Source organism: Phyllobates terribilis, unplaced genomic scaffold (assembly GCF_046119375.1).
Source record: "Phyllobates terribilis strain yellow unplaced genomic scaffold, ASM4611937v1 Scaffold_4623__1_contigs__length_58833, whole genome shotgun sequence".
Classification (NCBI taxonomy): domain Eukaryota; kingdom Metazoa; phylum Chordata; class Amphibia; order Anura; family Dendrobatidae; genus Phyllobates; species Phyllobates terribilis.
The window spans coordinates 7798-23198 of NW_027367373.1; the positions used below are offsets into that span (position 1 = coordinate 7798).

Below are 15401 nucleotides of genomic sequence, written 5' to 3' on the forward strand. Positions count from 1 at the left end.
TACGATGAAAGAACCTAATAAATCTTTCAGAAGTAGGGAGGCAGTCAGAGCAAGTTTTTCAGAGAAATTCTTAACTTTAAAAGATAAATCGAGATTCCAAAAATTAAACGCGAGAAAAAATATTACCGGAAGAACGAAAATAATTATGCTCCTGTTGTTTCATATATGTAATCCATCAAAAAATATTGAAAAACATTAAATAAATAAAATGGAACTTAATGTTTCTTAATTAACTAATATATTACTTGATTAATCTTTGTATAATCGAGCTTATTTTTACTTACTAGCTCCACGCATGTGTGATCGAGATGGACCCCATTAAACAAGAGGTCAGAAGTTCCAGAGTGTCATGTCCTGGAAATCATATGCCATGTCAGCATTGTCTTGCTGAGGTGACAGAGGCAGCATCATACCATTGTGCATGTCAGCAAGAATCTCCGGCATCCCAAACACATCCTCCATCCAACTCACATTTCCCACTTCCCCCATATCGGAGTACGACGGCGCAGAAACGGCGGCGGACTCCTCCTCCGGTACTATTTCCTGATGCTGCGAAAGGAATGTCTCCAAATCATATTCATCTATGACGTCAGCATTTTCTGAGGTCGGCGGAGGCAGCATCATCCCACCGTCGTACATATCCGCAAGATCATCCGGAATCCCAGACAAATAATCATCCATCCAACCCATGTTTCCGTCATCTTGATCTGTCGGAGCGGGGTCTCCTCCTCCTCCAATGCCGCCAGATAGCCAGGGCGGAACAGCTCGGCAGCCTCTGCGGCGGCGCGTTGAATGTCCTTAGTTTCACTGGACGTCGGTACAGGCAGCCTCCAGACAGAGTCGGCGAAGTTAAGGCAGGCGGCGCGTCCGCGGAGAGCAATGGCAGCGACGTCGTAGGCACGAGCCGCCATCTCGGCGGTGGGGAAGGTGCCCAGCCAAATGCGGGTTTTCTTGTTCGGCTCCCGCGTTTCACACACCCATTTGTCGACGTTTCTCTGACGGATCCCTCGGTAAACCGGGTGGCGGGTCTCCTTGAACTTTTTCCGGCCGGCGCGTTTCTTCGGGTTGTATTCCGCCAGCCTCACTTCATGATCAATAGGGGGACTCGAACTTCCCGTCGCCGGTGAGGTCTCGAATGTGTATTGGTCCATAGATAGTTGCTCGCTGGCTGGCTGCTGTATACGTTGATCGAAGCTTGGGTTGAAAGTAATCAGTCAGTTAGTTAGTTCAAGTGTGCGAGCTTTTGTTGCTTGTTGAAAGTTGGAGTGAAGGATTTTTATAAATATATTGAGATTCAGTGGGGAAGAGTCGTTATATAGGACAAATTTCTCAGGGTTGACGTGTTAAATTTATCGACAAAAGTTGCCACGCGTTAATAGCTGTAAACAAAGGTGGGTCATTCAAACCTTTTACTGTGTTGCTAAGTTTTGACACTCTCTTACACAGTACCCCTACTTGATTTCTTGGTGCTCATCAGCCGATAGGATGTCACCGTGGAGATTATTTGGCCAAAGATATTTTACTCCAGAGCTTTTTAACTCGACCCCTACAAAATATTCAATTAGTATAGTATGCTTAAGAATAAAAGTACGCTCAAGTAAAGTGATTTTAGTTATAAAATGAGTGGAAAAATTATTATTATTAGATTAAATGAGATAAATGGCCAGATGAAGAGATGGATTTTTTTTAAAGGTGGATTTTTAAAAAATAAGATATAGAAAATTAAAAAAAATAACAAAAGGTTAATTTTTATTAGTAAATTCTCTTTAAAATATGAATTTGAAAAGATAAATTCAGATTTTGATATGTCTTTTACAATATATGATATCCAGAGATCGTAAGGCATACTAAAACCTATATTGTAATATCCAAGAACTGATATGCAAATTACTATTAATCATATGCATGACTTTACACATGATATGAAAAATAGTTTAGACATATTTGAGTTATTCCGTTTAGACATTTTATGTAATTTACTATTTATGTTATGCAAAATATTCTAGATGATATCTCGTGTAAAATATTCTAGATGATATACCGAAATTATTGAGGTATATGCTCAAGCGGTTCTGTCTATTAACATTAAAGATATGATATGCAAGATACTATTTATAATATGCACGATACAATATGTGATATGCACGATGCAATATGTGATATGCACTACATATATGACATATCCCTTTCAAGTGAAGCTTATGTAGGATTCACACCTACATCAATACGTAAAAATAATGATATAAAAATTGAGTAGATAAATTAAGACTATTATATTAAATAAGATGGATGGACAGATGATAGAAAAGGATTTTGAAAACAAAAGGTTGATTTCCTTAAAAAAATCAGACGAAAAGGAAGTAGTTGTGGGAGATAGTAATGTAGAAAAGTAAGGAAAGTAATTTTAGATATTCTCTAATTTTTATTAGAAAATCTCTTTAAAATATGAAGTTAGAAGGACATTTAGAAAGATTAACTCGGATTTTGATATGCCTTTATAAATGATATGCATAAATCGTAAGACATACTTAAACCTATATTATGATATCCGAGAACTGATATACAAAATACTTTGAAGTATTGGTAAAAAAAATGCACTTTTTTGGGCCTAATGCCAAATCTACCACCAACCTTTATATATTTACATACATATGCACAATTTTATAGCTTTTCTTTTATATCCGGAAAAATATTATAAACAAGTGGAAACTCTGAAAAGTTGTGTAGAGGGTTGCAGCAGACTCCCTGACACAGATCTGATATGACACTGACGTGGCGCACCGTGATTGGATGCAATGGAAAAAGGAAAAGAAAATACATTTGCTTAGCTTCGATTAAGGTGTTTTAATCACCCAGCCCAAAACACTAATCTTTCTGCCCAATTTTCATTTTCCCGGCAAAAAACCCTTCACACCGCCTTTGATTATTTTCAGGTGGTTACCGCACCGAAACGTGAGAGAGGCACCCGTAACACTACATGGTGATCCAATATATAAGGCATGACATGATCTGTTGTAAAATTCAAAAAAAAATTCAATGGCTTACAGAGTTTAGTGAATATGTATTAAAAAATGAAAATTGTGAATATACGTCTTCAATGAAAGCAATAAATATATATTGTAATGTTTTGAAAAATATGTATACACCATCTACATCTAAAGTTGGAAAAAGCCCATATATTACTTGGTAGAGTTAACATTGCATAAGAAGTAAGATGGGTTGAGATCAATGTTTAGTTGGCGATATCTTATTGGCCCGGATCTCCCTCCCAAAAACGTCCAATCTGTTGCATTGCCCGCCAAAAAAACCTATCTACTTACCCTCCAAATAAAAAAGAACTAAAAAAATTTCATATATGTCATACTTTTTAGCATGTGTGGCTATCTTCAACCTCTGCTTACCTTTTTCATCCTGCTACGTTTTTTCATATATTTGTATTTACTCTACTTTCATCCACTCAATCCCAGGAATATTCCAGCATTTACATACCTCGTACATCCATTGAATTTTCCTGTATCTGATCCTGTCACAAAGCTCACCAAGCTATATAATAATGGGTAAGAATGTGGGTTGAGGGAAATTTTTTACTGCTTGCCTTTATGATAAAATAACATGTGCGATTAATTATATATGTAGTAGATTGTTGATTTCCGTGTTTGGAATTGAATCGGTCGTTTAATTTTGTACACAGGCGAGTGCCTGATTACAACAGTAAGTGGCGGGAGTTGGATTTTGAGAGGAGATTGGTGGGTAAACCAAGGCAAGCAAGTTTCATCTGGGTTGTTGACTCCGGAATCTATTCTGTACATGGATCTGGTGAAGATTATACGAAGCAAGTTGAGGATGGAAGAGAGTATCATACTTAAGTTAAGTTATTACCCCCTTTCTCTACCAGGAATCCCTCCCATCTATGTTTCTTGTGATGATGATTTGGAGGCATATAGGTTTAGCAATTCACGAGGGAAAGTCTTCCAAACACCTTTGTATTGTGAGGTAGAGAGTGTCGAGGATGAGGTGAAACCCTTTGTAATAGCGAAAACAGAGGAGATCGATGTTTTGTCTAGCGCACAAGAGGTGGAAACGGAAACGCATACAATGGCAGGAGAGAAACAGGTTCATGATAGGAAACGAAAGCGTGAGAACAAGACCATTCCTGTTGAAGTTGTATGTCTATTAACAAATGAAGAAAAGGAAGAGTCGGATGGAGAACATGACCATTTCCTATTGGAAATTTCAAGTGGTGGATCAGAGTTAGATGTAGTTGATCTAAATGATGGAGAAGATGTCGAGGTAATCTCAGCAATGATTCATACTTATGGTGGGACAAATTTGTAGAAAAATCAAGTGCAAAGTCTGCAAGAGTGGCCTGTGATGGTGCCGGGTCCAGCCGAGCTGTCATCGACCTGGTGGATGATTCATGCAATGATGTTGAGGATGACGAGGAAGAGTATAATCAGGATTTTTTCAAAGAATTGGATGAAGCTGAGTTGAGAGCGTTGAGGTCACACCATCCATATGTGGAAGCCAATGTAGTCCAAGATGATGGAGCGATGAGCGGTTCTGGAATAAGATTAGGAGCATTGTATGAAGATAAGGAGAGCTTGAAAAATGCTATTGTAGAATATGTTGTGAACAACTGTTTTGAAACCCGTGTGAAGAGGTCTGAACCAACATGTCTGTTTTTTGGATGCAAGGTTAGAGTTGCCTAATCTGAATCAATGCGACCATTATACCGAAGACGAGCACGTTTAAGGTGAAGAAGTTTAAGATAGAACATTCTTTTGGGCTGAAGTACACACACATTCCAGGCAAGAAGGCAACTACGTCATATGTTGCTAGTAAAATACTCCAACGGTATGGTAAAGTCAATTTTGTTTCCATCATCATGCATTCAATTGATCCTTGAGTGACTATTTTGTTGTTCAACTAGGTACAACCTCGGGAAGAAAATGTTGTCGGCAAAAGCTATGCAAACCGCTTTGAAGTCAGGAGGGATCGATGTCAGTTACATGAAACCTCTCGAGCAAGGCAGGTCGCTGAAGCCATGGTTCGAGGCACTGCGGAGGAAAGTTTCATGTACATCCATTCGTGGTTAGAGATGCTTAAAGTGGTGAATCCTGGTTCGTACACAACAATTAAGACAATCTATCATAACAGATTTGAGTCTTGCTTTTGGGCATTGAGATGTACCATCAGAGCCATCCCACAACTTAGAAAGGTCAGTACCGTATAACATGGTAGGATCAAATAATAGTATGGTAGGATCATATCAGTACTAGGGTGAGATAGAAATGTTGGGATGGTAATGTATGCAAATATGAAAATATATTATATATGGTAGGATAGTTTCAGTACTACGGTGGGATGGTAATGTTGGGATAGTAATGTTTGCAAATATTTAAACATATAAGTTATGGTAAGATAGTTTCAGTACTATGGTGGGATATTAATGTTGGGATAGTAATGTTTGAAATATAAGGTATAGAAGGATAATTTCAGTACTATGGTAGATTCATATTAGCACTATGGTAGGATCATATCAGTACTATTGTGGGATAGTAATGTTCACAAATACTTCAGGTTGTTTCTGTTAACGGTGCTCACTTGTCGGGGAAGTTCCCCGGAGTTCTTCTTATGGCAGTTGCACAAGACCCAAACAATCATATTTATCCCATTGCGTTCTTAGTTGTGGGGTCCGAGAGCAAAGCGTCATGGTCTTTCTTCTTTGAACATTTGTAACTAAGCGGTGCAGTCCCCGATAGTGTGGAAACTATCGTCATATCGGATAGGCTCGCAAGCATAAAGAGTGCTATGAAGGTGCACTACAAGCTGGCAGGCCATGGTTATTGCGCATACCATTTGTACCATAATCTGAGGCCTTCGGGGAGTGGCCCGGGAGCTTTGCAGGATTAGTGGTTCAATTTTACTAAGGCCTACACAGTCGAAGACTTTGAGAAGGAGATGGATATGTTGAAGTTGATGGCACCGCGCATGGCAGAAAGGGCCATGAGAGTACCTGTCGAATCTTGGTCAAGGGCACACTGCCGTTACGAGAGGTTCAACATTATGACAACGAACAATTCAGAGTCTCTCAATGTTTTACTAAAAACGAACGTGCTTGGCCAATCATTCCATTGTTCAATACAATCTTGCAGACAATGTCAAGGTGGTTCGAAGACAGGAGGAGTAAACCAGGCACAGTGGATGATGAGCCAGCCAATAGAGTGGTTGTAAGCTAGACCAACGACGTATGCAATCATTGTCATTGAGGGCGACCAGGTTAAGCCAGCATGTGGCAGAAGTGAAGGAAGGCTTCAAAACTTTCGAGGTGGACCTGCGACAGAGGAAATGCCAATGCGAGGTGTTCCAGAAAGACAGAATTCCCTGCCGACATGCATTCGCAGCAGCCTCTGAACTAAATGTGCGGGTAGTCGATTTTCTTTCCTCCTACTATCTTAACAAGAATTTGAATGAAATGCAAGGAAATTATCCGTGTTGTCCCTGAGTCCTGGTCCCAGTGGACTTTGCCAGCTCGAGTTCAATGCTCACATCCATTGTGGACTAGAGGTCATGGACGACCAAGGGTTAACAGATACAAAGCTGCTTGGGAGAGGAGGAAATGCACAAAGTGTAACAGATTTGGGCATCTTGCAAGGCAATGCTTCAGCAACCGCTCTTGAAACATTAGAGATCCATCTTTTGGTGTTATGTTCATTTTGAATTGTGTTTCTTGACAGTATGCTTTTAGGTGCATTGTTGTTTTGATGTAAATTTTGCATGTCAACACCATTCAATGTTGTTGACTGTGTAGTGTATATGACATGATAATTTTAGGTCTATGGTGATATTAATAGAAGGGTACATAATCATTTCTTGAACTCTGTTGTTGTGCGAAGCAAATTATATGTAATCCATAAAGTAGCGGGGATTGACTAGTACAAATTGACTTGGAGGTTACAATGAAAAGTGGTGGTGCTATGACGCAAAGGAATATGAGTTATCTTGACTCGTCGTCGTCTTCAAGAACTATCAATCCTTCACCCGTGACTCCCCGACCACGACATTGAACTAGTTGTTGTAGAACTTCGTCGCTTTCCGGACTTGTAATCTCTTTTGACAAGATGGCAGTTGAGTTACATTTGAAACTATTAAGAAACGAAATATATCACAATGTCACTAACATATATGAGATTCTTAGTGATATCATAGTATTTTACCATCGGTACACCATGAAACCCCCAGGTAGTTAAGATTGCCATAAAACCTCGACGCAGAGTCAATGTTAACGAAGAAGAACTTACTGGCCCACAGTTCATCAACGTCGGTCGTCAAATCCCAAAGAAAAGGTTCGACTCCTTCCTTTTTACCCAAACGGATTTCTCCCGTGTCTCCAACCGAGATGTTGTACGTGCTCATCATCACTCCAACATCGACGTTGACGTTGAAGGCTTTACTCAAGCTGGAAAAAACGTAAAATATTTGCCATACCTGAGGGTGCAGCTGTGACGGCGGTAGTTTATAAGTTTGGAGAAAGGACATGACCAGCTCTGGGAAAGGTAACCGGAAACCTAGGTGAAATGGGTACATGCGTAGGGCGGCCCATCCTTGAACGACGGTGTCTACGAACTGGTTGTTTGGAATCTGGATTTGCACTTGTGGGTGCAAGCCGGTTGTTTTTCGGATGCCCAACTCATCCTTATCGGTCAATATTGACCTCACCTTGATCGACATATTTGGTGGTGGAGATGAGATTCAATGGTGTAGTAGGCAATGGTAAACATGTGATGTAGCATGAGTGTTTTATAGAGGTGAATGCCTCTTCAAAATATAGACGTTACAAAAGATAGAGCCGTTGGAATTTAAAAAAAGAGCCATTGGATTTCAAAATAAAAGCCGTTGGATTTAAAAAATATAGCAGTACGTTTTCCAAGTTCATTCCTCGGATTCTTGATGACCACAGTACCATTTTAATCCTGCCATACGAACACAATGTATATTGTGACAAGTTGGCTTAGAGTGACTTGGACTCCATAATTCTGTAATAGGGTATTAGAGTGAGAAGTTGGATTTTCATAAGCATAAACGAAGATTGTCCTTCTTATTCCTGACCGTCCATATTTATGTGCAGTTAATACACGATCTTAAAAACAGCAAAAGGGTCCAAATACAAAATTCCATAATCAGACAAACAAGTGCTCTAAACAACTAAAATCTGAACATCTACTGGCCAGGCAACATTGACACCCAATTCCCTCCATACACGACCTCTGCAATTTGCCGCCTGTGGCCGTCTATGAACTTGTCAGCCACCGCATCAAGGTTCGCCATCCCATGAGCAAGCCATTCAATATGTTTTGCGTAGTACACTCCACATTCACCCCTGTTTAGTTTATATGAGTTAGCTACAAAGTTATTCAAGTGCATGACAGAATACATAGAAGTCATGGTAGGATTCTTACGTTCGTTTGTTCTGCTTCAGACCCTTTACCCTATTGAAGCATAGAGGCTTTCCACCCTGAACTACGTACTTCTCAGCAGTACCTGGATACACGCTCAGTATGAAGGGAACCCTGACCATGAAAGGGTTAAGCTCTTCTCTTATATGTTCTTCTTTCATGAGGTCGTGGTTGTAGTCATACACATTTAACACCCATTCATGCAGGTCTATTTCCAGTGCAACACAGTGATTACTATTTACAAAATATGAGGCATACACATACTCTGTTTCATCCCATCTTGACAAGATACCTCCATAATTGCATCCTTTTGCACCTCAATGTTGTTGACATCCTCCTTGTTCTCACTCTCTTTGTTGTTCTCTGCCAAAGCCTCAGCAGCTTTATCTTCATTTACAACAGTTGACATGTCCACTCCACCATCACCACCATTAGCACCACCATTCCCCTTGTCCTTATCACCACCATCATCTGCATCATCTACCTTTTCTTCTTCATCATCGTCCTCACCTTCAACCTCTGCTCCACTCTATTTCTTCTTCTCTCCCTGCTCAGCCCCCCCCCTTCATCATCTTCCACTCCTCTCTCAGCTTCATCAATCTTCACTCGTCTGCCCTTCATGGTAGCCTTATTTCCAGGAACGTTCTTTGCCTTCTTCTTGGGGGCCTTCTTTGCCACCTTCTTTACCACCTTCTTTCCCACCTTACCTGCTGGGGCACTCTTTTTACTTCCTTTCTTTGGCTCTTCCTGAACTGGATCATCAGCTCCCACATCAAAAACATTTAAGTCAACATTATCCACCTCAATATTCTTCTTTACAATTCCCTCATTAACCATGTCCTTCTGATCCTGTTTACTCAGACCCACACCACCCTTTGAGTTACCCTTCTGCCCTTTGGCTTTCTCCCTTGAAGCAATGGCATTGGCCACAATCTTGTCAAAATGCTGGTGTACATTTTCTTCTTCTTCAAACTCACACTCACACTCCTTCAACAGCTTTTCCTCATCTTTAGACTCGGGGAATAGAATTGGCTTGACCACTGTGTGCTTCTCTCCAAATGACTCTCCTAAAACTCCATGCTCTGGGGAATCATTTGAATACCAGCGGATGCCACGAGGGAATCTATCTCCTTCAACACGGTGACAATATTGTCGCCCAACACCCTAAGCGACCTCCCAGACCCACACCTACAATCATATTTCATACAAAAAATCAATAACTACATACAGTTCTTGTATAAAACACATCCTTCCATGATCTTTTCTGAATACTGTCATGAAGATGTATTTTTAGTTAACGGAATTTCTCTAGAATACATACCTGAAAAACCAGTGGCAGACCCTGGAGTGAATAGGGGATTCTTCTCTCAGATGCCACTTGCTTAGCTATGTTGGATGTCTCCATCCTCCTCGAGAGGGATGTTGTGAGTGATTTGTGGAGCTCTAGGTAAGCAACCCTTCCCCATGGATACTCATAAAAGGTTTCTGTCCTCTCAAGCAGTTTTACATAGAGAGGGTTGACTAGCCTTTTCTTGTCACCCCCAAGCAGGATTCCGTCTACTATCAACAACATAGCCATCTGGAGCTTGTGAAATTCATATGTCACATAATGGATAAATCTCTCAAACAAATTATTCATAGACATTTTAGATTTGTTGAAGAAATTATTCATTGCTGTTTTCTCTCCTCTCCTGGGCTGAACTCTTCCTTCCCCACAATTCAGACCAGTAATCAGGCTAAACTATTTCATGGAGAACCTAGACTCTTTACCACACACATCATACCATGTCTCGTACTTCTTACCACTATCTAGCTGCTTCATCAGAATAGCATGTATTGTTTGGGAAGAGAATGACACTTGTTGAATCATTTCAAGCACTTTACCAAATGGCCCATCCTTCAACCATAGTCAATCTACATGACTCAGTTTCTGCCTAATTTCATAATAGTAAGCTTTTCTAGAACAAATGTTGATCCTGCCATAGAAATCCTCACCAGTGTAGTACATATAGGGAATCTACATAACAAGTTTGTTTTATAAATTTCATCAGAAAATAGACATGTAAATTTTAGGGCTTGTTGATAGGAATTAAGCACTATGACAGGATGAAGATTTGTGCTTACACCACGTTTGAACAGTAAGGGCTGGATTTGACGTTTCGTGCTCTTCCCCTTCGCCATCTTCGCAGGAACCGACTCTTCATCCTCGACTAAGGCATCGTCTTCTGTCTTCCCTCTTTTTCGCTTTCCACCGGAGGCCTTAGAAACCTTACTGATTTTAACGGGAGCCGCTTCCGCCACCTCCATCTGCGGCGACTCTTCCAAATCGGCGGCCAGTACTTCGTCATCTTCGATTTCGTCAAACATGTCTTTCATCGTCTTAAGCTTAACCATTCTCACTCGAATTTGTGAAAATCCCTAACTTGTTTCACTTAATCGGGTTGGAAGAAGGTGGGATTCCAGTACTGGGAGGAAATAGGGTTGGAAGAAGCCCTAAATTTGAGTTGCAGACGATAGAAGATAATGAATTTTGGGAAGAAGCCCTAACATGGAGTTCTAGATGAAGAAATTGGCGCAACCTGCCTCTTGTTCAGCTTTTGCTTGTTTAAAAATGACTACAAATTTGAATTCAATGATCTGGTAGTTAGTTACTAATTACATTAATTAAGGGGTTTAACAGTCTGCACCTACAACTCTACACATATATCATATTTTAATCTGATTTTTATTAAAATATTATATGTTTTCTCTTTTTCTTTGTTAACAAAATAAAATGTGCATAGATTTGAAGATATATAAAGGTTGGTGGTAGATTTGTTATTAGGCCCAAAAAAGTGCATTTTTATGTTAAACACCCAAATACTTTTAGTCATATACATGATTACATGATATGCAAAATAGTTGAGATATAATCAAGCTATTTCGGTTTATTTTTTTTATTAATTTACTATTTTGATATAAAAATATTCTAGATAATATGTCACAATTATGGAGCATATGCTCTAGTGGTTCTGTATATAACATCAAAGAATGATATGCAAAACACTATTTCATTAATACACATGATATAATAAATGATATGCACTATATATATGACATATTCCTTCTAAGAGAAGCCTTTGCAAGATTTGAACTTATAATAATGTGTAAACACATTGCTCAACCATTCAATCAAGTATGCTACATAGATCTGGTTGATACATAAAAACCGAAAAATATTAACCATTATCAACAAACATCATAAAAATCGAAGCTATTTTTAATAATGTGAAGTTTGTTTAATTGGTCAAAACTTAATCATCAATGCAAAAGTTGTAATTAGCTAACAGTAAAATAGAAAATTTACTTATTGTTCAAAACACACCTTTTCGAACGAGCACGTAAGTAATTCGATAGATTGTAATATTAAATTATGGAAATGGAGATGATATGGGGATTAGCCGCTTCGATTGAAATCTAGGCAATGAATCTAGTAAACAATAAATGACCAATAAGATTAGAACAATGGAAGGTGGAGGCGAAACAGTTGAGTGGCAAATTGAAGGATATAAATCAGACTTAAACTGGGAAGAACGACAACAAGAACCCTCATTGAATGGGGACGCCAGACCCTTGTCGCACGACTTACCAACCTTCATCTTCTATAAATCCACACATTGACAAACTAGGAGCACGAAGAGCTTGCCTTGGCTAGCCGAATTCACAAATCCTATGAAGAATTGACACTTACGACAGGAATAGTGCATGGTTGCGAATCGATACCACCATTTATGTCGTATTAAACGTCGCTCATTAGTTCCCTTTGTGATGACCTCCTCAATCGAGTCGTCCGTGCTCCAGATTTATACATCGTGTTACTTCTGTATCTAAATATCGTAGAACATCGAGATCTAAAATTACCTAACAACGTAGAATGTCTCTCAAATTTCCCTTCCCACTTACGCTTAATGGCTGTCATAGGTGATTTGTTCTTATCCAGCTCATTGCCACTTGCATCTACGATACTGATGAAATAGGCGCCATTGCAGCAGTGAGGGGACTTATACAGTATGTATCTCCAACATTTCACCCTCCATTGAATTCAAATATTTTATGCCATTTTAATGCATTAGACATGGATTTTATATATTGAATGTAGGGAAGTGGGTGTACCTGAGATTGACCACATAGAGACCCTTCTCGGACTCTTGCAATTAGGAAGGGAGTTAAAGGGATAAAGTAGAGCGGTATATTTTTCTATTAATAGATATGTATTAGGTATGAAAAATTCCAACCTGGAACATTAACAATCTTTCCAACTTTTTCCCTTTTTTCCCAGCACTCGGTTTGGATGTGTTTGACAGTAAGGATAGTTGACATTCAAGAGCACAATAGTTGGCACTATTTTCATGTGGGGCTGCCAACTATAGGAAAGGGCTTGCCCATATTGATAACAACTTTTTGTGTGAGTCATGTGATAGTATTTGTGAATTTCCGGTGCCTAGGTTTGTATGCAGAATACCCCATCCCTAAATGCCTTAATAGATGTGTATCCTTAATGTTCGTACCCTTGTGTAAAATCTTCCGCAGATTCCAGCGTGAACTGGAAGTCTCGGATGCACGACCTCGTTGATTGTTACAGTCTTTGATGAAATTGCTGAAGCTATGGTCAAGAAAAAAGCCAGATCTTTGTTGGATGTATTCATTTTTCCCTTGCTTATAGTTTGGAACTTTCATACATGATTAGTTTTTTTCCTTGTATGTTTTTGCAAAGGAACAAGAAGGAAATGAAAATGATGATGAAGATGACATTCCACAAGAAGTGATGCAGTTGATCAACATAATTCACATTCTAGAGCTAAAGACACATACTTATTATGACCACAGTGATTTCGAGAGCTTTACTGCAAGCAGGCTAATTCGAACATTAGTGCCAGATGAAGTATGTGTTTATTCGACATTCTCTTAATTCATTACATATGTTGTGTTAATACACATCTGACACTTGCACTATATTCACATCTAACCCCGGATCCTGATACAGATGCACCCGACAATGGGGCATCAGTGCTGAGAAAATGTGACACCCTGGCCTCACATGCTGATAAGTGCAAGGCATCACCAAGTTTTAGCACAAAGAATACAAATGAAGTGTTTCAAGCTTTCATTCGGCTTTGACTATAAGCACACAACTGCAATCTTTCCGTTACGTAGTTCAGTATATTGCAAATGTTCTGTTTTTGTTCTTTCCTCCGTTTTGGAATCTGTTTTGCATCAGGGGTAGGATCATCTAGTTTGTGGCACATCTGAATCCTTGGTTGACACTTGAGTGTACTTGGGTAAAGGCACCTTTATTGGTACATGTAAGATATCGTTTACTTGATTCATAACTTCCTTTGAAGTTTTGAACTGTGAATTAATTTTTTTCTTAAATACAGTTATGGTGGAACAACATTAAAGGAAGCTATAAACTGCGACAAAGTGATATTCAATGTATATTTTTACTTGTTGCAAAGTGATACCACTCTCCTTGGGTTGTCTGATCAAGATGCAGTGAGTAAACCATATATTGCATCCATGGGTATTTATGTGTTTAAGACTGATGTTCCTCTCTAGCTTCTTACCCCAGAAATATCATAACTACAATGATTTTATGTCTGATATTACTTCTACTTCTGTACAAGATTACAATGTTCAAGTAATCATAAAAATCCCCTTTCTTAGGAAAGAACTCTTCCTGTGTCTCTCTATGGTCTTACTATTTTCCATTACTAGGTATATTTACTTGATGATTCATTGGAAGATACTGAAACTATTAAATCGTTCTTTGATACCAATTTAGCACTCATTGAGCAGATCTGTCTTTGCAGGTGTCTACCTAACTGTCTTGATCTGGTCTATGCAAAGGGTGAAGAAACTCGAAAATTTATGGCACATCTATTTTGCATCATGTTTAGCATCATCTACTTTGTTGCACATATGAAACTTCTTTGACACTTGAGTGTACTTGGCTAATGGAACCTTTATTGGTGCAAGTAAGATATTATTTACTTGATTCATAACTTCCGTTGAAGGTTTGGACTGTGAACTGATGTTTTAAAAAGCAGATACGGTCTTACCATTTTGCATGAACAAGCATATTTATTTGATTATTGTTTAGAAGATATTGGAACTATTACATTGTTCTTTGATGCCAATTTAGCCCTCATTGTGTAGGTCTGTCTCTGTAGGTGTATTCCTGACTGTCTTTATCTTATCTATGCAAAGGGTGAAGAAACTCAACAATTTGGAAAAGATGAAATTGGTTTAGTTAAGCCCAGATTCAAGACCTATGTACACTGTAAAGAATATATACATACTCTAAAGTAGAATTCTTTGCCTTGTACGAAATCAGTCCTCTATGTTTAGCAAGTGTATTCCTTGAGAGATTTTTGTAAAACAACTTGTTACAGTTTGTTAGATGTTATGTATTAGAATTTTGAATAATCGAACGGAAATAGCCGGTTCTCATAACTGTTTTCACCATAATACAAATACAAATTAGTAATCCTTGGGTTTATATGGCTTCATTTTGGATTGTATGGTCGACAACAACAAGATGTTATGGGTTTATTTGGCTTTAGTTTGGGTTCATTTTGGATTGGTTTGTTTGTTTTCACCATATTAAGTAAATGTTCAAGAAACAAAAAGCTCCAGAACAATAGTACAATCAACAGTGCATGGTCGGAAGAGGATAATGGGAAAAAAATCAGTTGTGCTTGTAAATCCATGGCCTTCGAATCTAATAATACCAAAAACGCATAATAATAATACCCATCAAAGAATATGCTCTAGCCCAGTTGGAGTTTCAATCTTTGTTTCGAGGCATACGGAGGCTATTTCTATTATTTGAGATTATTCTTGAACACAAGTACAAAACAGAAAGGCATTATTGTCATAATATGTCAAAAATGATTGAGATTTTCG

General features: G+C 38.8%; 1 protein-coding gene across 1 annotated transcript; it reads right to left on the reverse strand.

The window, feature by feature from the left end:
- Window positions 1–330: 330 nt before the first annotated feature.
- Window positions 331–1151, reverse strand: LOC141249486 (uncharacterized). The gene is given in 2 exon segments (XM_073669634.1): window positions 331–704; window positions 707–1151. Coding segments are annotated over 2 exon segments (819 nt in total).
- Between the last annotated feature and the right edge of the window lie 14250 nt (window positions 1152–15401).